Source organism: Pinus tabuliformis, chromosome 2_1 (genome assembly GCF_031772625.1).
Source record: "Pinus tabuliformis cultivar Carrire ecotype Pingquan chromosome 2_1, CPIR1, whole genome shotgun sequence".
NCBI classification, from domain to species: domain Eukaryota; kingdom Viridiplantae; phylum Streptophyta; class Pinopsida; order Pinales; family Pinaceae; genus Pinus; species Pinus tabuliformis.
Genome location: NC_142299.1, coordinates 67,075,841 through 67,100,490, shown reverse-complemented (window position 1 = coordinate 67,100,490; position 24,650 = coordinate 67,075,841). Strand labels below are relative to the sequence as shown.

General features: G+C 43.4%; 2 protein-coding genes across 2 annotated transcripts; both read right to left on the bottom strand.

The window, feature by feature from the left end:
• Nucleotides 1-8,192: 8,192 nt before the first annotated feature.
• On the bottom strand, nucleotides 8,193-9,452 carry LOC149198815 (uncharacterized). The gene has a single exon (XM_089400378.1). The coding sequence runs from the start codon at nucleotides 9,450-9,452 to the stop codon at nucleotides 8,193-8,195; it is 1,260 nt and encodes a 419-aa protein (XP_089256504.1).
• A 12,785-nt stretch (nucleotides 9,453-22,237) lies between these two features.
• On the bottom strand, nucleotides 22,238-23,593 carry LOC149198814 (uncharacterized). Its single transcript, XM_089400377.1, has one exon. The coding sequence runs from the start codon at nucleotides 23,591-23,593 to the stop codon at nucleotides 22,238-22,240; it is 1,356 nt and encodes a 451-aa protein (XP_089256503.1).
• Nucleotides 23,594-24,650: the final 1,057 nt, after the last annotated feature.

The window sequence follows — 24,650 nt, the reverse complement described above, 5'->3', positions numbered from 1 at the left end:
ATAGTGATATGCTTTGCTTCTGGTGAAGCCAAGTCCCCGTATAAATGTATCAAATTTATGATACCACATCCTTGGTGATTGTTTTAACGCATAGAAAGACTTCTTTAACTTGCATACCGGTTCTTTCTTACCCTTCACCGAAAAGCCTTCAGGTTGCTTCATGTAGATCTCCTCTTCCAGATCCCCGTGAAGAAATGTTGTCTTCACATCCATCTATTCTACCTCCAAATCAAAAGTAGCAGCAACATATAATAGTAATATAATAGAAGCTACCTTGGCAACAGGAGAAAAAATATCACCAAAATCAATTCCCGACACCTGGGAATAACCTTTTGTTACCAACTGAGCTTTATATTTCTCCACCTTTCCTTCTGCATTTGTCTTCTTCTTGAACACTCATTTCCTACCAATGGGTTTCCTTCCAGCCGATAACTCCACCAGATCCCAAGCCTCATTTTTGTGCAAAGATGCCATTTCATCAACCATGTCCTCTTTCCAGAGTTTGCCATCCTTTGAATCTACTGCTTCCTTCACAGTTCTGGGATCATCATCAGTAATAGATAAAGCAAAATTTGAACAGAAAGCAGATGGACTATACCTTTCTGGCTGCCTTCTTTCTCGAACTGATCTTCTCACACCTGAAGTTTGTGGCTCTTCATATTTTGATTCCTCTTCTGTTGTAGAGTCTGATTCTTCCTCCTTTAGCTCAAACTCTTTCTTCTCAGGTTCCTTTGGTTGGACTTAATGTTTAATAACATATTTAACCTCTATGAACACCACATCTTGGTTGTACACAACCTTCCTTGTTATTGGGTTCCAAAGCTTATAACCCTTTAAACCATCCTTATACCCAATAAAGATGCACTTTTCAAATTTACTATCCACCTTGGTTCTTTTCTCCTTTGGAACATGTACATATGCATCATATCCAAATACCCTCAGATGTCAAAGAGAGAGTTTCTTACTAGTCCATACCTCTTGTGGACCCTTATCATCCAACGCTGATGAAGGTGATCTGTTGACCAGGTAACATGCTGTCTCCACCGCCTCTGCCCAGAATTCCTGTCCTAACCCAACATCACTGAGCATGCTTCTTGCCCTTTCCATCAACGTCTTGCTCATTCTTTTTGCAACTCCATTTTTTCTTAGGTGTGTATGGAGTAGTATTCTATCGTGCTATACCACACTTCTTACAAAATTCTTCAAATTCCTTACTACAAAACTCTCCACCGTTATCTGTCCTCAACACCTTTATATTCTTCTCTGTCTGGTTTTCCACCAGATCCTTAAATTCTTTAAACCTGTCAAAGACTTCAGATTTATTCTTAAGGAAATATATCCATGTATTCCTTGAGAAGTCATCTATAAATGATACATAGTACACAAACTTACCCAGTGATGGAACCTTCACAGGTCTAAGCACATCACTGTGCACAAAATCTAATATCTGTTTCGCCCTCTTACCACCAGAGGGGAAGCTCACCCGATTCTGCTTCCCATATACACAATTTTCAGAGAAATCAAAATCTAGAGAGCTATTACTCATACCTTCGACCATACCTTTACCATGAATTATTCGAAGGCCCTTCTCTCCAATATGTCTAAGCCTTTGATGCAACAACATGGTATTATCTCCAGAGACCATTAGATTTTCTACTCCACTTTCAGGAACCATAGAACTATTGCACCCATCAACAACAGTGCTACCTTGCAGCTTGTACAGATTTCCCATCCGAACTCCCCACATCAATACTAGTGCTCCCCAAACCATATTGTAGGTGTCCTTCTCGAACACTATTTTTACACCTGCATCATCCAACTTGCTTGTAGAAATCAGATTTCTGGCCAATGCAGGAATATGCAGAACACCTGGAAGTGTTCTAACCCTTCCACCTTGCAACTTCAACTTTACTTTTCCGTGACCAACAATTCTAGCCTTCCTATCATCCCCCAAGAAGACATCACCACCATCATATTTCTGATACTCGCAGAACTACTCTCTATGGGTAGTGAAGTGAAAGGATGCACCTGAGTCAATGAAACATGCCTCATGATCTACTTGTGTACTTGAAGAAGCCAAGTACACATCCCCACCTTCATCTGAGGTGGTTTTCGCCTCTGCAGAAGGAGCATAATCATATCCCTTTCCTTTGTCAAGAGCTTTAGATTTATAGTCCCTTTTGTAGTGTTCTTCCTTTCCGCATTTCCAGCACACCACCTTTACAGGTTTTCCTAGAGATTTATATCTCCCTCTAGATTTAGATCTCCCTCTAGATTTAGATCTCCCACTCGATGACTTTTTTTGTTTTTGTTCTGGGACCGTCCTTGTACAGACAAGGCATCTCCATTCTGGCTCTCCATATTTTTTCGTCTCGTCTCCTCTGTCAGCAAGTATGAGACTATTTCATCAAACTTTAAGGCAGTTGCATTGCTACCTATTGCAATAACTAGACTGTCCCACGATCTGGTAGAGAACAGAACAAACTGATGAACTTATCTTCATCTGAAATTTTAATATCAACAGATAATAACTGATTTACTATAGTATTAAATGCGTTCATATGTTCTGTCACTGAGTCTCCATCTTTCATCCTTAGGTTATACAACTTTTTCAGTAGGAAAAGTTTATTCACCAGAGACTTAGATTGGTACAAAGTCCCTAACTTGTCCCACAAAGCCTTCGCCCTAGCTTCCCCTTATACATTTAGAAATATAGAATCTGAGACACACAATCGTATTGTGCTCTTAGCCTTCCGATCCAACTTCTTCCATTCTTCATCGGCCACTCCCATTGGTTTAGTACCAAGATCTACCGCGATCCACTAATCTTTATCCACTAATAGATCCTCCATATTAAGTTTCCATAACTAAAATTCCAACCATTAAATTTCTCGATCTCTATCTCTCCATTGCTCACCATCTTCTTTCACCACCAGAATCGATCTCGCAGATCCCCCTCTAAACAGGGTCTACCACAGGCTCGAGCCAAACCCCATAGCAACAAAGGCATTCCCTTGAAGCCAAAATAGCTCTGATGCCAAATGTAGGTTTTAACCCCGTATAAAAATTACCTATTGTTGAAGCCCCAAAAATCGGGTCGACAACAAGGGGGATACCCACCCGGTTCGGACCTTGGTTGGCAGCTCCTTATCCGTTTGGTATAGTGGGTCCGACTGGGGATAATGGGACCAGTTTCCCAATCTAAAGGTGTGTGTGTGTGTGCAGAGTTGGATGTTGCTGATCTAAGGATACTTAAAGCTAATCTAATTCAAACTTTTAAACTAACTTTATGCTATTGTAATCTAATGAAAAATAGCACATCTAATCTATGCTAACCCAGGGTGTATCTCTTTTGTTATGCGATCTAAAGAGATTTCAAACAATAACTGGTAATAAAGATCATTCAACTATCATAAGAATAGAAATCAATTAAGATGAACTACTTTGCATAAAAAGTTAGGCAAAACAGTTGTGAACAACATATCACATAATAAGTTATTCGTATATCAGACATAAATAAATGGCTCCACCGTACAAAGTGCCAAATGGTAACTCACACATTCATGCAATAACATATAAACAACTAAAACTGTATATCACTTTAAGAATATAAGCAGAAATGGCCAAGAGATAAAAGTACCATTTATGACTGATCCTACTCATAAGCTTCAAGCAACAATGATTTATCTTTCCTTGCTTTAACATCTACTAAGAGTACAGAAGTGCAACATCAGTAGCAGATATCAAATGCAAACATTAATAAACCTTGATCCATCCATTCATCAAAACCCCCTCCGAGGGTGCAAAAGTGCATGTTCCAAGGACAAGTTTTTGACAAATTTCTGGACCCTTCTCCAAATGCATGAGAAGGGTTTAAATACTGCTAACTAAATAACTTAATTACATAAATTTAGGATACGGTTTAAATGACCGCCCTTCTTCTAAAGCAAAACTATTTCTAAAAACTGAATCTAATTCATAACTATTTCTGCATTTGCTCCTTAAATGTTGCAAGCATTCAACATTCGCCTGGGAAGAGTCGGCTGGTTGCCTTCTGCTTTTGTTTGAGTTACGCAAACAGAATGGCAAACGTTGGCACCACTTTTTAGTACACTAGAAGATATTTTTGAGAATTATCTTCTAGTTGGGCGAATTTACTGCGTATGTACTTGGCAACAACCCAAATTTCTCTCAAACTGCTTCTGCTTTTGCTATTTCAGTTTCTGGACTTGCGAATGACTAAGCAAGTTAGAGACTTTGCTTTCTGAACAATTTTCTTAGCGATGCGCGATTAGCGCTAGGCATTGAAAACTGCCTCTGTTCTTTGATCCGGGCTTTTCTGGTGTGTTTTCCTTCTTTAGCGCCTTTTTCCTTTACTGGGTAGAAGTTTCAGGATTTTTCGTAAACATGCTACTTTTGTGAACTTTCTGACCCTGAATGTTGAATCACGTATCGACCTGAGCATCTGTTGAGTGATACTCTGGAATCTATGGTTCTGTTGCATGCGGCATCTGTTAATGAAGGCATCTCTTCTCTATTCTCCGAGCATTGATGCTTTCCCCTTTCCTTAGCTGTTTCCTGCTCATTGCTTCGTATTGTTTCCTGTTTTTCATTCCTGCAGTTCACGCAAAGGAAAAGAGTAATGATAATAAATACTGATACAAAATCTCTAACCTCTATGAATGTATAAAATCATGACATCCATCGTGAAATGACTCTTCGAAAAACACAAAACCGTCCTTCATTAACACTTTGGCATATGTTCATTAATTTCTTTTAAGGCGCAAGCCTAATTTTTGGTTTACGGACAACTTTTCTTGAATGTTGAGCCGAGGAAATTTGCAATGGGCGATAGCAGCATCGCGTCATCGCATTACCTAGATGTGTCATCGCAAGCTTTTTCAGATCGGATTATCGCAGATCGCAGATCGCATTTATCGCAGATCGTAGATATCGCCAGATCGCAGCATCGCGGATCGCATGAGTCATTAAATCATTGTGTGCTACTTATGCGATATTGCGATATGCGACGTCGCATATCGGTCGTCGGAGATTTCTTAAGATTTTCATTTAAGAGCGCTTCTTAATGTGTGCGATGCGATGAATTTCGCGTCGCTTCTTCGCAGTTTTTTATTATGCACATAAGGGGATGTTTTATCTTCTCCACGCGATGTGACATAATTTCAAGGAGTAGAATACAAAAAGTTTTATAAAATGTTTTTTGGATTTTTTACTAAGGGTCCCCACTTGCTTAGTGTTATTGCTAATACTAAACAAAGAGGGGGGATGTTGGTGGCCACAACAATGGCAATTCACTTGGAAGAACCAGTTATCTCTGCTTTTCTATTGAATTTTTCTAAACTTTCAAAACAAAAAAATTTTCTTAAGTCTAAATTTTGTTATGGATAGATAGAGTACATTATGCCTTATCCTATTAATGATATTTTGTTTCAACCTTTTTCTATTCTAATTGTTTGCTTCCTCGGGCTTGTTCTTGTACTTATATCAGCCACTACTTGGTCTTTTTAAAGATAAAATAAAGTCTTCTCTGTGTGCTGGCTTTAAAATATGCTCATTTCTCGTAGGTAGAGCCTCTACTGCCAGCAGGCATCCATAGCCTCGATAGGGTTACCTGTTACCCAACAATGATCCTTTATCCGGCTTAAGGCTATCTACAACCTTCGAAGAAAAATCCACATCGACACTTTTTCCTTTTTTATTCTCAAAGAACAATGTCTTGGTTTGGTAGCCAAAATTATGACACAGTCATTCACTTGATTTACACTTTTGCTGAACAAGCTGGCTCGTGATGAGACCCCTTGTCTTTTGATTGCAACAATCTTGAGTCGTTGCCCTGTTTTGGTGGATAGTATTGGCAAAGTCAGCAAGTTATAATATCTGTGATCATGATAAGCCGACTCGTGATGAGACCTCTTATTATTTGAGATATAGTGTTTCTCGGATTGTTCCTCTGAATGCTGCGATTTTCTTTAGCGGGGAGGAAGTCATTGTTTTTCCTTAAGAAAGCTCTGGACGACAATAATAGAGTTTGAAAACAACAGTTTTACAGAGAAGCCTTGTTTTGCTATTGATACCTTTCATTGTGCTGATATAAAACAATTCCTTTGCTAAAGGTTGCTTTCATCAAATTTTGAAGTTGAAACTAGTATCATATCTAGGCTAAAGTTTTTAACTGTATCTGTCAATAATAAAAGTCAGATTTTCAAAACATTTTGCTACTTATACAAGTGAAAGCTCAAAATCTGAAAGAGAATTGGTGTCTTTTCCGTGAATACTTGTAGTAACCACTTACAACTGGTTTTATTATGAAAAAGAAAAGAAAAAATATTCTAAAAAATAGAAGAATAATCTTCTATGGAAAATATATTTTAAGGATTTGTCCATTAACAGGCAAAGGATCCCTTCTACCTGCTAAATCTTGCAACACAAACGTTGATGGACCTATGACTTCAACAATCTGAAAAGTACCAAGCCACATCTTTTGAAATTTCGTATGTTTTCCCTTTTCTTCATGAGCCTTATCCCATTTCAAAACTAAATCTCCCATCTGAAAACTTTTTCTGATCATTATGCTAGAATCAAATGAAGATTGTATTAGTGCTTGGTGATGAGCATGGGTTTTCTTAGCTTGTTCTCGTTGTTCTTCTAATTTAATTATTTCCATTTGTCTTAGTTGTAGGAAGGAAGTAGATACTTCATAGATGTATTGTACTAAAGACAAAGAGGGAATGACTAAGTGAGTTGGAAGAACCACTTCTTTCCCATAAACTAAATTAAAGGGAGAAGTGCCGATTGAAGCTTTCTTCGTTATTCTATCTGCCCATAAAGCATTCACCAAAGCTTTGTGCCAATTCTTTTGGTTTTGGTCAACTGTTCTTTTAATAATCCTGATTAGGTTTTTATTTGTTGACTCAGCTAACCCATTACCTTGCGGATAGTAGTTGGCCGAATATTTTAGTTTGAACCCTTTTTTAAGTGCAAACTCAGTCATTGCATTTCCAGAAAAGTATGATGCATTATCAAACATTAAAGCCATTGGCAATCCAAACCTAGTGATTATAAATTGACCTATGAATTCAATAATATTTTCAGAATTAGCTGTCTTGAGAGGAACTGCTTCTCCCCATTTAGTAAAATAATCTGTTGCCGTGAGGATGTATCTATGCTCCTTAGAAGAGTGAGGAACGATCTCACCTATTATGTCCAAGCCCCACTGACTGAATGGTTGCTCGATGTTTACCGGCTGTAGTGGCAGGGATGGCTTCTTTTTTCTTCCAGCAGTTGTTTGGCAGACTTGACATTTCCTTACATAACTGTGTGAGTCTTTGAACAACGTAGGCCAGTAATATCCTGCACGTAAGATCTTATGTGCAGTAGCATCTCCAGCATAGTGTCCGCCTGCTGGTCCGTCGTGGAGTTCCTGCAAAACTTTTTCAGCTTCAGTTTTCTCAAGACATCTAAGAAGAACAGAATCATAATTCTTTCTAAAAAGAACATCGTTTATGAGCTGATATTGTTTAGCTTTCAATCTCAGAGCTCTTTTCTTACTGTGATCTAGGTGTGATGGAGCATATCCGTTCTTAAGATAATAAATGATGTTAGCATATAATGGTTCTGCATCGTTTAGGCTTACCTCATACAGTTGTACCTGTTCAGATGAATTTTCAAAAATCTGCGATGCTCCGGCCAACATTTTGCAGAAGCCTTGACCTCTTACAATGTTTTCTGGCTTGATCTCAAGGTCGTATTCCTGTAAAGCAGTGATCCAATTTGCTCTTTTCTCACCCACATCCTTCTGTACTAGAAGATTTCTTACCACTGGAAATGGTACTATGATATTAGTATGGGTTTTAAGTAGGAAAGGTCTGAAATATTTGACCGCTTTGAAAACAGCATATGCCTGTTTCTCCACGTCTGAATAGTTGAGTTCAACACCTTGTAAATTCGAGCTAAAAAATGCGATTGGAGCTTCCGCTTTTTCTTCATTTGCTTGAGTTAGGATCACAGCATATGATTTCTCTGAGGCAAATGTGTATAAGATAAAAGATTCTGAAAAATTCGGGGTTGCTAAAGATGGAGCATTAATGATAGCTTGTTTGATCATGTTGAATGCTTCATGTTCATCTTGACCCCATTTGAAATTTGAATTCTTTTTAATCATGGTTTGCCTATCAGTATATTCCTTTATCTTCATGGCATCGTCGACACCAGAAAGTGACATTGTGCTTTCCAGAGGTATGGAAGTTTGGACCTTTGAAAAGCATAATGTCCAGAATGTTGACACTAGAAGATGAGATGCAAGAAGTGATCCGAATGTGCTCAGGATAGATGGACTGGTAGCAATCCAAGAACTGAACCAATCTGTCTCTGGAGCCATTCCAAACCATGCAGCCATCGTCGATGAAGCGTCTGAAGAGCTGAATCTCGGGGGCAGGGAATCTTCTGAAGACTTCTTGCTCAAGGTGGCAAAGAAAGAGGCAGGCATAAACCACAGCAAAGTTGTTGCCCATAGCTGTGCCTCGAATCTGCCGATAGTAAGTGCCGCCAAACTGAAGAAAGTGCCATTTGAGCACCAATTCTGCTGCGCTGACCAGGAAGTTGACATCTTCTGGAGTAAAAAGCTCGGCAGTGCTTTTCTCAAGCATTTCTCGTAAGGCATGCAAGCCTTCCTGAGTGGGAATGCTGGGATACAGAGACTCAACATCAAAGGTTACAAGAAATGAATCTGCAGCAAAACGCTTGGATTCAATATCCTGTAATAAGGTGAGAGAATCTGGAAGATGGTTTGGTTGAGCAAGCAAGGTGCTGAGAAGTTTATAATGCAAGAATTTGGAGAGAGGTTCTAACATAAAACCGTTGTAGGCACAGATAGGCCTACCGACAGGCGGGTTTTTATGAACTTTCCAAATGAAGTAGAGTCTGCAAGCTCTAGCATTATGAGTTTTGACTTGCATTATGTATTCCCATTGTTGCACTGAAAGAAGATTTCTATATCTGGCTTGAAGCTGACTGAGAGATCTTCTGATGGCCATCCATGGAACTGCTGCATACTGCCTGTAGACATTGAGATCAGAGAGTTGCCGGTGAGCTTCGGCAACATAACTATCTCTGTCGAGAACAACAATGCCCAGATTTTTATCTGCTGGTTTGATTACAATAGGGAGACGACGAAGACTCCTTAGTGCAAGCAGCTGGGATCTAGAGAATCTGGGTTTGGAGGAAAAGTTTACAGAAGCAATGCGGTCTTGAAGGATGGATAGGCCAATATGAAGAGAGCGATTAAGGTCCGGATCATTGATAGGAGGTTCCCAAGTGGGATTAGGCAAACGAAAGGGATTATAGGACTCATCTACAGAAAGTCTGAAAAACCGTCTGAGACGACAAAGACGAGAGAAGTAAGCATATTCTTTGAAGATGTCATCTATGGCCATGGGGGGAGGCCGAGGAATATATTTGTGCCCTAGGCCCAGCAATTTGGTTTGGCTGAAGGAAAGAGGAATGGAAGAAAGATTGTGGATAGCAAGATTGCTAATCCTACGATCTATCTGGGAAGGAGTCATTTTTCCAAGCAGATAAGCCAAGTAGGAAGTGGGGCTGATGGAGGGCAACCAGAAAAGATGACGGAGCTTGCTTACACTAAAGGAGCCTTGCCTTTGTTTCGGGCAAGGTTCTGGGGCAAATTTAGCTGCAGTGGTGCATATGGGGCAGCTTCCGGATTCAAACCAGTGTTCGGGAAAGGCTGGTTTGGAACGGAGGCCGACTGCCCAGCAACAGATTGAGTGGAGCGATTCCCTCGGCAGAACCGCCCTCTTCCAACCCCGTTTTTTGGCTGAGGATCCTGCGCAGTAGGCTGCTGGGGCAGCTGTTGAAGCTGCTGTTGTCTCTGAGGTTGTCTGCGCAGTTGCTGGGGCTGACTACGTAGAGGTTGCTGGGGAAGCTGTTGCCTCTTCTGACTGCGCAAAGGCTGCTGTTGTAGCTGGGGCTGCTGCTGCTGCTGTTGCTGTCGCTGCTGTTGCTGGCGCTGCTGCTGCTCCCGCTGTCTACGCTGCTGGGGCTGTCTTCATTGCTGATTATTTTGCTGCTGCTGTTGAGATGCTGCTGGGATGCCAGAAGTCTGAAGCTCTATGAGATAGGCAAGTTGATCTTGCAGGGGCTTCAATGTAGCATCAAATTTCTGTTGCTGGGCCTGAAGAGATTTAGCAACTTCTCTTTGGACCAGTACAGAAATTGCTTCTTCACGGGGAATGTCATTAGCATGCTTAGCTAATTCTTCCCGTGCGGCATTTCTGGCGGCTTGAGCAGCAGTCCGGGCTGAGCGGCGTTCAACAAGCTCTATTTGGAATTGATTGACTTGTCGATTGTAAGACGACAAGGCAAGCGAAATCCATTGAGCAGCAATAACACTACCATCAACAGGACCGGAAGAGCTAGTGAACTGGATATGCTGAAATGGCATGGCAAGCTGCTGAAGATTGTTGCGGAAATCTGAAGCAAGTTGTGAAACCCTTGCTTCATTTTTCTCAACAATGGTTCTCTCATGCTGCAAATAGAATGCATGGCATTCTTTTCTGTATCTAGCAGTAATTGGTTCTAGCCCAGATTTAAGAGTACCAGTAGCATCAGGGTCGGAAGCCACAAGACCTGGAGTTTTTACCATAAGGCTTTGTATGACTCTGTTGTCTTGCTCAAGAGCTTGCAATTTTTCAACAAGCGACTGAGATCTGAGCAAGATTTCAGTGGCTTTTTGAAAATCTTTCACTGCACATTGTATAACTTCGGCCCAAGAATTTGGCATAGGCGGAATTTCTTCATTACCCGGATGCTGGCGAGCATTAGACGATTCTGGAGCATGATCAATAGTTGGCTGAGCAAAAGAAACTGAAGGACCCTTCTGCGCAGTGCCAGAGAGAGGATCTCTGGGAGGGATTGGCTGCGCAGTTCCTTGAGGGTGTTGTGCAGTCACTGGATGGTGCTGCGCAGTCTCTGGAGGGCACTGCGCAGTCTCATCATCATCAATAATTACAGTATTTTCGGGCTCCAGATTCGGATTTGCATCATAAAAATCCTGCCCAGGCTGAGTAGGAATAAAATCAGGCACGACAGCACCCTCACGGCGAGGAAGAGAATTCTCCAAAATATACTGATTAAAAATCTTGTCATAAGAAGAAGCAGAATCATATTCTTGAGGATCCTGAACATTCTGAGGGCAAATATTATGAGAATGTTGAGAAGCCGATCTGGATCTAGTGACAGGACCAGTGATTTCAGTAGGGTTCCGCGCCATGGACTAAGTTTAGGGCTTAAGAAACAAAAGATATTAAGGCGAGAACAATACTGAAACACAACCGATAAATAAAACTGAAAATAAAAATGCTTAAGGACAGAAGATTATGCAAAACACATAATATGTAAAACAAATCTCTTGTATTATCAAACTAGTTTCGTCCTTTATGGACTCATCAGTGATACAAAAGAAATGAGATACAAGCTGTCCTTATATAGCAAAAGTGGACAGAGCAAGTGCTATGATAGAAACTTCTAGAATAGAGACTTCTAGAATAGAGTCTTCTAGAAACATCATGAATAGAGACTGTTACACAGTAATTTGTCACTGCCTTCCTGTCAGTCACCCTGCTGTATCAAAGAAGTCACAATCACTAAATGTTGTGCCCTGAACTGGCTAAAAACCCATTTTTCCAAAGTTTTGTGCATCAGCGCGTCTGTTCATAAAATAACCGCGACGACCAGCGCCCCACAGTCTACTTCGTGCGCTGTCATCGCGGAAGAACATCACTTTTCCGCGATGACGCACAGCGCGGCTTTCACGTGTCCTTCCGCGCTGACATGGCTTGTTCAGTTGCTGTCATGTGCTGACAGCGCGGCAGTCTCCATATAATCCGCGCTGATCCAGTTTGGGCGAATTTGTTCAAACAACCAGCCTTCCAGATCTTTCCAGGCTTGGTTGTTAGCTTTGTGAATGTCGACTCCCTTCTATGGCATGTCTGTTCGACCTTTTGCAACTACTCCCCTTGAAGATAAGCTCATCCTTCCACCTTTCTAGGAGACTCCTTCTCCTATATAAACCTCCACCATTACCATGAGCAGCTAGTTAGAGGATAGCTAGATTTAGCTTGGATTGTACAGAGCTTGTAGTGCTCAGATTGCTGCTATAGGTGTGGTGTGTTAGGAGTGGAAGTGATTGATTGCTTTGGGAAGTTTGTTTGTGACATTTGTGTGAGAGAGAGAGAGTTGTTTGTCTTGGGAGAACCATCCTAAAAGGTGAATGCTTGAGATACATGCTGACTGATCCCTCCTGAGAAGTTTATCGACGTCAGAACATTCGGTTGTACTCTTCTCTATTCTGATTAATAATAGATGACTGCTATTATTGTTCCATTCTCGTTTGTTTATGCAATGGATAAATGTGAATTATGTCTTTTCTGACTGGCATATAGTTACTTTTACTAGATTTCACGCTTGCGTTTGCTTTCCCTTCGTGTGTGCAGGTGTCCGTTCGCGAGGATCGCGGAAGACTATGACCAGCTGAAGCGAAGGAGCAAGGGAAACATCACCTCGACAAACGACAGCGCAGGAATCCAAGTAGGTGCTCTTTACTTCTTGTCTAATTGTAACTAGGAACATGCGTGGCAGCATTGTGTGATTGTTGCTAGACCCCTGTTGGGCTAGTAGGGATCGCCTCTATCCGTAGAGGGGATTTACCTTCTCAACAATTTGGCGACTCCGCTGGGGATCAGCCTTTTTGTTTTTTGAGTCCACTTTTGTGTTTGGCTTTGATTGATCTCTTTGTAGGTTTTTGGGATTGTCTTTTGTGGCTTATGAACTTTCTGGGTGTTTCTGGAAAGCGTCTTTATTATTTAAAAGCTCCTGCCTTTGGTTTGGGAAGTTTTTGTTTTGGTTTTCCTTGTTTTTTACTCCCAGCGCGTTTTATTTCGGAACAGTCGCGCTGACATCGCGGCCCTGTTCTTTTGGTTTTCTCTTCATCGCGCCTGTACGTCTAACAGTCGCGCTGACCTCGTTTTCAAGGGCAGCGCGCTTTATTCGTGTTCTTCCGCGCTGACATCGCGCCCCCTCTTCTTTGCGATTTCGGTCATCGCGTCTGTGTGTCTTATATCCGCGCTGACCTCGTTTGTCCTAGGCCAGCGCGCTTTTTCCCTGACTTTCCGCGCTGACGTCGCAAAGTTGCTGAAGGCCTCCCCCTGTCAGCGCAAAGTTGCTGAAGGCTACCCGCGCTGAGCCTGAAAAACTTTTTTTTGTCCAATTTGACCTCCTGAACCTCTTGCTGTGACTTTCCCTGCTTCTCCCCACTTGTCTGATGACTTGTTTTTCACTCTCTGAACTTTGAACTGTTTGATTACGAAGCTCAACTCCATAGGGTTTCGTTTTGCTTGGTTTTAAGTTTGCAAACAACTTCCCTTCTAGCTGCTTGGTTCACGTTTTCGTCCTGACTTTCGCGATTACTGGATTGTGTTTGAGTCTCTAATTGACTGGTTGCAACTCTGGTCCATCGGATGTTTGCTTTTCTCTATTTGATTTCACGCTCTGAACCCTAGGACATCTAGCGGCCGTGTGTGTGTCAAGCCTCCCGCAAGGATCCCTGTTTGCTTGATTGACCAGCTCGTTCTAGACTCGCTTTTCGCATTTTTTCAGTGATTGTTAGAGTGTATTGGTTTGTGCTTCCAAGTGATCTTTTCCGCTTCCTCCTTGCTTGCAATCCTTGCTTGTTTTGCAGAGCTTAGATCACATAGCTCGTGCATTGCCTTGTTTCCTTTTGATTTCGAGACTTTGGTTGAGTGTTTTGGGAACTTCGTGTGCTCTCATTAAGTAGTTTACTTGGTGTTCAAGTTCCTCCAAATTCCTTTAGGTGTGTTATGTCACTAAAAGAAAATGAATTAGTAGCTTATTTTAAAATTCGAGAAGGAAAAGAACATTTCATTGATTTCCATTTTCAAAAGAAAAGTTTCCTTTCCTCGCTTTAGTTGCATTTAGCTACTTGTTTGTTTGTTTTCGTTTTGTTTAAAAAATTCTTTGCCCTCTCATAGCTAGAATTCATCAAATGAAACGAAATTCTTTTGCATATAGATTGCATCTAAGTAATTGTGAGCGAACATACGATAGAGCTTGAAATCGAAACTTAATCTCAAGATCAACTATAAAATGAACCAAATGAATCTAAAAACGCATTGGAACTAAACACAAATATTTAGAGGTCTAGGTTAGAGACGTGTTCCGGCGTCTTAAAAAATAGTCACTGTTGTTTCACATTAGGTTGGGTGATTCCTCCTTCTGTGACTCGATAGTGGTCTAATACGGACTGCGCTCCCACGTACCGTCGAGTATATAGGGAGACCCCACTAGGCTTTTATCCTTTATCCATAGGAAGCCGAGTCGGCCGCCCTACAATTCGCAATGCAGTGAACACAGCATTCACGAAGATTGACCACCCGTACCCTAAAAAGTATTCTGTGGTTTTGCGAAGAGTTTGGCACACCCTCTACCTAGAGTTCCAGAGCAGTCACTTTTGATCCTTTTCGGACTCCCTAAACGAAAAGGTGCCTGTGAGCGTCTTGTCACTTCGTGCTCATTAAACATTCGAAGGAGACTGGAGTCATCTTTGTCCTTTTCTCGACTCCTGAAATATGAAAAGGTCAAGTTTGGTCCTTGTGTCTTAAAAATTAATTTGGCCACGATAACATCACCCAGTTAGGTCTTGTGTGCGTTAGCTTGAGTAGGTTTCGTTTTCGTTTGCTATGGCAACTTTTCCGGGATTCACTAACCCAGGTTCCCCATCTGATGGGAATCCAGGACAATTCCCTCCTCTTGGGAATGTTGGTGCTCCGTATATGGCGACGTTGTCCCTACCAGGGTTAACTGTCGGGTTGCCTGTGTGGTTGTTTTCAACCTCTTTGGTCCCTACCGTATCGGCTGTTAGTCCGTCAATCCCTCCACCTGAACAACATCATGTTGATCCAAAGGTGGATCTCTCCCCTTCGACGCCTACTTCTACGTCGTCCTCTTGTACTTCGCCTGGTGAAATTCTTGATGTGAGTAACCAGGTGGCTAAGAAGAAGAAGAGGAAGACCAAGAAGAAGAAGTCCCCTAAGGGAGAGCCTACACACACAGTTCCCCCCTCAAGTCCAGCTATCCACTCCAGTATACCTGAAGTCGGGTCACCTTCTGCTCCTCTGCGGAAGGTCAAGTTTCCTTGTCGATTATGCAAGGAGGACCATCTGCTTCGTGATTGTCCTGGCATTCCCAGGGTATTAGAAGTTTGGTCCCAAGATCCGGCCCGCCCTTCATCGTCCACTAATGACCATGGCGATGCTACCTCATCAGTTGGGAATGGTAAGGAGAAAGGGAAGTTTCGAATCCCCTGTCGACTTTGTGAAGGCAAACATCCCCTTCACCTTTGTCCACTCATGGATAAAGCCTCTGCTGTGTTGGAAAGTCTTGCTGCTCCTCCGAATCCACTTCCCGCTGGTTATCAGCGTCTTTCTACAGCTGTAGATCGCGCCCCTGTTCACAAAGAGATCGCTTCAGATTCTCCTTTCGTCCAGGCCCCTCTTCTCGAACCTGGCTGTTCTCAGCCTGTTCCTGACCCGCCGTCGGTCGGAAAGGGTGTTGATTCGAGTTCACCTCCTCTCAACCACTCTGTCTCAGAAGAGCAAAATTCTCATGTTCTTCTCGTCTCCTCAGATTCTCCCGAGATTGATAAAGGTTCTCCTGAAACCTCTCCAGAGAATTTAGGTTCGGTTCTTTCCGAGCAGGGGGGCAACCATATGGTTCCCCCACCAAGTAGTTCAGTTATTTCCTTCGATTGGAGTCGTTTGACTACCCCTCCCCTTCCCTCCCACGTGCCTTTCTGGGTCACCGCCTATGCTTGCAATAAGGCGCTGCCTGGCACTGTGTTAGACGAAGGAGCATCGGTTAGTCTTATGCCCGTTACTACTTGGCGAGCTTTGGGTTCCCCATCGCTTGTACCTGTCGCACCGCATCTCACCGCGTTTGACGGAGGAACGAGTCAGCCATTAGGGATCCTTCCAAAGTTTCCTATTACTTTGGGGGGCAAGACTGTCTATATAGACATCTCAGTTACCCAAGGTTCTTTAGACTTCAGTCTTCTCCTTGGTCGTGATTATGTGTATGCCATGGGAGCCCTTGTTTCTTCACTTTTCCGTGTGGTTTGTTTTCCACACGATGGAAGAATCGTGATGTTCGATCAATTATCGTTCGTTCGTCCACAAGCCCCTCCGGCGCACTCGTCCTTCCCTCCTGGCTTTCATCCACAAGTTGCATCTGCCTCGCCGCAAATCAACTACGTGGCCACCTACCCCGTGCCCGTACCCAGTGATGACACCATCGTGCATAGTGTCCTGGGGGCATTAGGTCCTGATTTCCAAGATGTCGGCCTTCCCTCCGGAGCCACTTTCTTGGGGGCCTCCACTTCCCGTTCATTATGATGAAGTCTAGTCGGAGCATAGTTCACTTTCCTATGTCAAGCTCCCTAAAAAATGAAATTAGGTCTGGTCGGAGCATAGTTCCTTTCCGGTGTCAAGCTCCTTAAAAAATGAAACTGGGTCTGGTCGGAGCATAGTTCGCTTTCCTGTGTCAAGCTCCTTAAAAAAATGAAACTAGGTGTCGGAGCATAGTTCCTGATCTTGTGTCAAGCTCGTTAAAAAATGAAACACAGGTTATGAGGATAGTTCTTTTACTGTGTCAACCTCATTAAAAAATGAAACACCTCCCTTTCCAGATCGAGTCTTTTGATTAAGATCTCGTAAAATACAAGTCGAGTCTTTCATAGATCTCGAGAGTGAACCTTCATTCCATCCACTTTGTTGAATGCAATGAAGCTTGGGGGGCATGTACCTCGATTTTCATTATTATGCTGGGGGGCATGCAAACTTATAACAAGCATAGTTTTTCGTTTCAAGCTTGTGTAAACATGAAACATAATCCAAGCAGAGTTCTCCATGGTTCAAGCTTGTGTAAAAATGAACCCATACCCGATTTACATCTCGTGATTGCCATTTTTATCCATTGGATTTTGCTAGATGAGCCTTGGTTGTTTTCATTCCATCGCCACCATCTCTTTGGCCGATCATATGCTTTCACTTGGTTGTTTATCCTTTCCTGAGGAACCGCAGCGATGAGTGGTTTTATTAGCCAGCCTCTTGACCATTACATGTTTTGAGCAGTTCCACCATTACCGGAACCAGTTGCTACCCTTTATACCACTCGTTCCTCTAGGACGAGTCACCTTTAAGCTCTTTTCTGACTCGTAAAATGTGAAAAGATTGCCGAGTATTTTTCCCTTTTTGACTCGTTAAAGAGAATAAAAATGGAGGTCTGCTTTAAGCTCTTTTCTGACCGTTTAAAGATGAAAAGATTGCCGAGTCCCCCTCTCGACTCGTTAAAGAAATGAGAGGCGGTCGTTTTTAAGCTCTTTTTCCGACCGTTAAACCAAAAAGATCGCCGGGTGCTTGTCGTTTCGCGCTCGATATTGGCTCTAAAACGACGTGTCTTCGACCACTTTTTTACTTTTTCCGGTCGGCGACACTATTTATGAAAAGTACTCCTCGGTTGTAATGACCGGGCGGTTCTTTCGAGCACAGTTTTATACTTTTTCGGGCTCGAGAGACACAACTGTACGAAAAAGGACCCCCCTGGAGCCTCCTTTTCCGCATTCTTTTCAGACTCTCGAAACAAGAAAAGAAGCCGAGTTTTTCCTTTGTCAGGCTCGTTAAACACTCAATGACATCGGATATTGTCAACATGACACACATCAAGCATATGTTACCCCCGTCACGCTTGTCGTCCAAAAATAATCGGGGTACCTGCCTGCAAAGGTGGGGAAAACGGAACTTTGATTACAGTCGTCTCGGCAGTACGTCGCTCTTGAACACGGCACTCCGCTGTTTCGTGTCTGGGTGGGGTCATCTCATCTCGTTTTCGCTAACCTCCATGGGTTTGGGACATCCTATTTGACCTCTCATCTGTTTATTGCCATCATCATCCTACCCGCAGCTCATTTGATGTCAAGTACTGCCAAATCCGTTATAGTGCCGTTATGTGTTCAAGAGAAGTTGTCCTCTGCCACAAAGCAACCTCGTTCGCTATCTCATCACAAATTATTATACCTCTGTCTCGTGTCGTTGATGTGGGAATCATTATGGCCCACCTTCGATCAAGGCCACTTCTCGTCGACTTCAACTCATTATCCGAGAAAGTGACTTAGAGACTCCTTCCAGGTGCCTTGGAGCCTGCATGCCTCAATGGCAGGTTCCTCGTGTTCGACGCAAGGTTTACATCATTGACCTACGATCGAATGATTCCGTGGGTGTTCGACACCAACTCATTGATTCACACGCTACGGATTGTACCTATAGTACCTTGAGGGCCATTGTCATTATTGGTGGTACCTCTCGCGTCTGTTAACGGTTCTCATCATTGACCGGTAATCAGGCGATGTTCATACATGTTCGACTCCAACCCCTGTATTCACATGTGTGGACTTGTACTCTGTTCGGGTCGAGATGGAGCGCAAGACCCTGGATCCTTGCTCACTGTGGTCCAGGCTGCGATTTTGTGGATAATCATTACATGACTCATCGGTGGATGGCTGCGCCCATACCTGAGTCTTCATGGATGGCTGCGCCCATACCTTGTCATTATTATGGTCTTTTTACCTGGGTGGCTGCGTCCACACTATAGACCAGTTTTGCATGTCTTTTGGATGGCTGCGCCCATGCCTAGACTGCGTGTACATGATTGTCAGAGATTTTTCGGTACTTCCTGGTGGTGTTTCAGTTCGGCGTGTGTTGTAAAGCATTTCACCCCTCCCACTCTCTCGGTCTTCATGCTTTAGGGGGCATCTGTTACACAGTAATTTGTCACTGCCTTCCTGTCAGTCACCCTGCTGTGTCAAAGAAGTCACAATCACTAAATGTTGTGCCCTGAACTGGCTAAAAACCCATTTTTCCAAAGTTTTGTGCATCAGCGCGTCTGTTCATAAAATAACCGCGATGACCAGCGCCCCACAGTCTACTTCGTGCGCTGTCATCGCGGAAGAACATCACTTTTCCGCGATGACGCACAGCGCGGCTTTCACGTGTCCTTCCGCGCTGACATGGCTTGTTCAGTTGCTGTCATGTGCTGACAGCGCGGCAGTCTCCATATAATCCGCGCTGATCCAGTTTGGGCGAATTTGTTCAAACAACCAGCCTTCCAGATCTTTCCAGGCTTGGTTGTTAGCTTTGTGAATGTCGACTCCCTTCTATGGCATGTCTGTTCGACCTTTTGCAACTACTCCCCTTGAAGATAAGCTCATCCTTCCACCTTTCTAGGAGACTCCTTCTCCTATATAAACCTCCACCATTACCATGAGCAGCTAGTTAGAGGATAGCTAGATTTAGCTTGGATTGTACAGAGCTTGTAGTGCTCAGATTGCTGCTATAGGTGTGGTGTGTTAGGAGTGGAAGTGATTGATTGCTTTGGGAAGTTTGTTTGTGACATTTGTGTGAGAGAGAGAGAGTTGTTTGTCTTGGGAGAACCATCCTAAAAGGTGAATGCTTGAGATACATGCTGACTGATCCCTCCTGAGAAGTTTATCGACGTCAGAACATTCGGTTGTACTCTTCTCTATTCTGATTAATAATAGATGACTGCTATTATTGTTCCATTCTCGTTTGTTTATGCAATGGATAAATGTGAATTATGTCTTTTCTGACTGGCATATAGTTACTTTTACTAGATTTCACGCTTGCGTTTGCTTTCCCTTCGTGTGTGCAGGTGTCCGTTCGCGAGGATCGCGGAAGACTATGACCAGCTGAAGCGAAGGAGCAAGGGAAACATCACCTCGACAAACGACAGCGCAGGAATCCAAGTAGGTGCTCTTTACTTCTTGTCTAATTGTAACTAGGAACATGCGTGGCAGCATTGTGTGATTGTTGCTAGACCCCTGTTGGGCTAGTAGGGATCGCCTCTATCCGTAGAGGGGATTTACCTTCTCAACAGAGACTTCTAGAAACATCTTGAATATAGACTTCTAGAATAGAGTCTTCTAGAAACATCATGAATAGAGACTTCTAGAAACATCTTGAATAGAGACTTCTAGAAACTTCTTGAATAGAGACTTCTAGAATCTTCTAGAAACATCATGAATAGAGACTTCTAGAAACTTCTTGAATAGAGACTTCTAGAATCTTCTAGAAACATCATGAATAGAGACTTCTAGAAACATCTTGAGAGACTTCTAGAAACTTCTAGAGACTTCTAGAAACATTTTGAATAGAGTCTTCTAGAAATATTTGTAGAAAAATATGCACTGCTCCTGAAAGAATCATGGCCGAGGATCTGAACTACTCATGTAGAATGACCCAATCTTTCGCGGATTTCTCCAACAGATCAAAGGCTTGGGAATATGTTGTAGCAAAGGGTAGTGCTGGAATTCTCCATGCAGTTAAGGGTTTAGGGGTTTCGGGTTTGAGGGTTTGAGGGTTTGAGGGTTTGGGGTTTGGGGTTTGGGGGTTTGGGGGTTTGAGGGTTTGGGGTTTGGGGTTTGGGGTTTGGGGGTTTGGGGTTTGGGGTTTGGGGTTGGGGTTTGGGGTTTGGGGGTTGGGGGTTGGGGTTTGGGGGTTGGGGGTTTGGGGTTTGAGGTTTGGGGTTTAGGGTTTAGGGTTTTTTTTTTTTAGGGTTTAGGGTTTGGGGTTTGGGGTTCATGGTTCAGGGTTCGGGGTTCGGGGTTCAGGGTTTAGGGTTCAGGGTTCTGGGTTGAGGGTTGAGGGTTGAGGGTTGAGGGTTGAGGGTTGAGGGTTGAGGGTTGAGGGTTGAGGGTTGAGGGTTGAGGGTTGAGGGTTGAGGGTTGAGGGTTAAGGGTTTAGGGTTTAGGGTTTAGGGTTAGGGTTTAAGGGTTAGGGGTTTAGGGTTTAGGGGTTTAGGGTTAAGGGTTAAGGGTTAAGGGTTTAGGGTTGAGGGTTTAGGGTTGAGGGTTGAGGGTTGAGGGTTGAGGGTTGAGGGTTGAGGGTTGAGGGTTTGGGGTTGAGGGTTTGGGGTTGAGGGTTTGGGTTTGGGGCTTAGGGTTTGGGGTTTGGGGTTTAGGGTTTGGGTTTGGGGCTTGGGGTTTGGGGTTTGGGGTTTAGGGTTTAGGGTTTTAGGGTTTAAAGGTTTAGGGGTTTAAGGGTTTAGGGTTTAGGGGTTGGGGTTTAGGGGTTGGGGTTTAGGGGTTGGGGTTTAGGGTTTAGGGTTTAGGGTTTAGGGTTTAGGGTTTAGGGTTTAGGGCTTACAGCAAAACGAGAGTAAGGCGGGAACAAAACTGAAAACACATCCAATAAAACCGATACAGAAGAACTGAAAATAAAAACCGATACAGAAGAACTGAAAATAAAAATGCTTAAGGACAAGAGATTATGCAAAACACATAATAAGTAGAACAGATCTTTGTATTAACATCAAACTAGTTTCGTCCACAACGAGACTCATCAGTGATACAAAGAAAATGAGCTACTTGCTGTCCTTATATAGCAAAAGCGGACGGAGCAAGTGCATGGTAAAAGGTACATGGTATTTGGAGTGCATGGTATTAGGCCCATGGTTTTAAATTTTTTAAATATTAAAATATTTAAAATATTAAAAAATACAAAAAAGAGCACAACTCCTCATGCAAAAAGCTGAAAACACATGTACTGCTCCTGAAAGAGATATGCACTGCTCCTGAAGATGATCAAGGCCGAGGATCGGAACTGCTCATGTAAAAACACCCGATTTTACGCGGATTTCGCCAACAGATCAAGGGCTTGGGAATATGTTGAAGCAGAGGGTAATGCTGAAATTCAACATGCAGTTTAGGGTTTAGGAAACCCCCAAAGTTCAAAGCACGAGTGGCTTCACAGAAGTCCAACTTCAACACCAAGGGGTCCCTCTTGAGGCCGAGAGAATGAAGAGGACCTCGTGCATAGACCTGCTGCATTAGAGCAACCCTTTGATCCCAAAGAACTTTGGCAATGCATGCCTGGAGAAAATCCGATGGATAGCCCCTCGACCGTAGCCTGCTGTAGAATGCCCTTCTGAGTTCAAGGAAACCTGACTCAGTGCTCTCTCGAGGAAGATATCTCTGCAGCTCATTAACCACGAATGCCACTTTCTGGTGCTTGGGATGCCAGGAAGTAAAAGGAATATACTGGTAGGCATTGAGTGGTTTCTAGAAACATCGAGTGGAAAACTTTCCAGAGGTATGGAAGTCAGGACCTTTGAAAAGCACAATGTCGAGAATGTTGATGCTAGATGGTGAGATGTAGGAAGAGATACGAATGTGCTCGGGATAAATGGACTGGTAACAATCCAAGAACTGAACCAATCTATCTCTGGAGCCATTCCAGACCATGCAACCATCATCAATGAAGCGTCTGAAGAGCTGAATCTCTGGAGCAGGAAATCTTCTCAAGACTTCTTGCTCAAGGTGGCAAAGAAAGAGGCAAGCATAAACTACAACAAATTTGCCGCCCATAGCAGTGCCTCGAACTTGCCGGAAAAAGGAGCCATCAAATTGCAAGAAGTGCCACTTAAGCACCAATTCTGCTGCACTAACCAGGAAATTGACATCTTCTGGAGTGAAGAAATCAGCAGTGCTCTGCTCAAGCATTTCCCGTAAGGCATGCAAGCCTTCCTGAGTGGGAATGCTAGGGTAAAGAGATTCTACATCAAAGGTTACAAGAAGTGAATCAGGAGAAAAACACTTGGATTCAATATCCTGTAATAAAGTGAGAGAATCTGGAAGATGATTAGGCTGAGCAAGTAAGGTGCCAAGAAGTTTATAATGCAAAAATTTGGAAAGAGGTTCTAACATAAACCCGTTGTAAGCAAAAATGGGCCTACCGACAGGAGGGTTTTTGTGGATTTTCCAAATGAAGTAGAGCCTGCAAGCTTTGGCAAGATGAGGCTTGAATTGCATTATATAATCCCATTGCTGCACTGAAAGAAGATTTCTGTATCTTGCTTGAAGTTGTCTGAGGGACCTGCTGATGGCCATCCATGGAACCGTTGCATACTGCCTGTAAACATTGAGATCAGAGAGTTGCCGTTGAGCTTCGGCAACATAACTATCTCTGTCAAGAACAACAATCCCCAGGTTCTTGTCTGCCGGTTTGATAAGAATAGGTTGGCGGTGAAGGCTCCTTAGTGCAAGCAGCTGGGATCTAGAGAAGCTGGGTTTGGAGGAAAAATGGACAGAGGCAATGCGATATTTAAGGATGGAAAGGCCAATCTGAAGAGAGCGGTTAAGGTCCAGGTCATTAATCGGAGGTTCCCAAGTAGGGTTTGGTAAGCGGAAAGGATTATAGGATTCGTCCACAGAAAGTCTAAAAAATCTTCTGAGACGACAAAGATGAGAGAAATAGTCATATTCTTTAAAGATGTCATCAATGGCCATGGGAGGAGGCTGAGGGATGTATTTGTGCCCTAGGCCCAGCAATTTGGTTTGGCTGAAGGAAAGAGGGACAGAAGAGAGATTGTGAATAGCAAGATTGCTAATTCGACGATCAATCTGGGAGGGGGTCATTTTCCCAATCAGATAAGCCAAATAAGAAGCGGGGCTAATGGAGGGCAACCAATACAGATGATGGGATTTGCTTACACAAAGAGAGCCTTGCTTTTCCCCTTGTCTCTGGCAGGGATTTGATGAACATCTCGCTGCTGTGGAGCAAATGGGGCAGCTTCCGGATTCAAACCAGTGTTCTGGAAAGGCTGGTTTGGAATGGAAGCCGACTGCCCAGCAACAGATTGAGTGGAGCGAATTCCTCGGCGGAACCGCCCCCTGCCCATCCCGTTTTTTGGCCGGGATTGCTGAACCTGGGGAAACTGCTGCTGCTGCTGCCTCTGAGGCTGACTGCGCAGTTGCTGGGGCTGGCTGCGCAGTTGCTAGGACTGACTGCGCAGAGGCGTCTTTTGACTGCGCAGAGGCTGCTGCTGCTGCTGCTGCGGAGGTTGGCTCTGCTACTGGTGCTGCTGGGGCTGTCTATGCTGATGCTGCTGCTGGGGCTGTCTACGTTGTTGCTGCTGCTGGCGTTGCTGCCGATGCTGCTGCTGAGGAGGAGCAGCTGGAATGCCGTGAGATTGATGCTCAATGAGATAAGCAAGCTGATCAATTTTCTGTTGTTGGGCTTGGAGAGATTTTGCAACTTCTCTTTGGACCAGAACAGAGATAGCCTCCTCACGGGGAATATCATTAGCTTGCTTAGCTGCTTCTTCCTGAGCAACATTTCTGGCGGCTTGGGCAGCATTTCTGGCAGAACGACGATCAACTAGATCAATTTTGAATTCATTGACTTGTCGACTGTAAGAGGACAAGGCAAGTGAAGACCAATGAGCAGCAATAATACTGCCATCAACCGGACCAGAGGAGCTAGTGAACTGAATGTGCTGGAAAGGCATGGCAAGCTGGTGAAGCTGATTTTGAAAATCTGAAGCAAGTTGAGAAACCCTAGCTTCATTTTGCTCCACAATAGTTTGCTCATGACGAAGATAAAGTTCATGGCAATCTCTTCTATATCTGGCAGTAAGAGCTTCAAGACCTGATTTGAGAGCATCAGTAGTATCAGGATCGGAAGCTACAAGAC

Excerpts from the sequence above, each read along its gene's own strand:
- LOC149198815 (XM_089400378.1), bottom strand. The coding sequence starts at position 9,452 with ATGGCCATAGATGACATCTTCAAAGAATATGCTTACTTCTCTCGTCTT.
- LOC149198814 (XM_089400377.1), bottom strand. The coding sequence starts at position 23,593 with ATGACCCCCTCCCAGATTGATCGTCGAATTAGCAATCTTGCTATTCAC.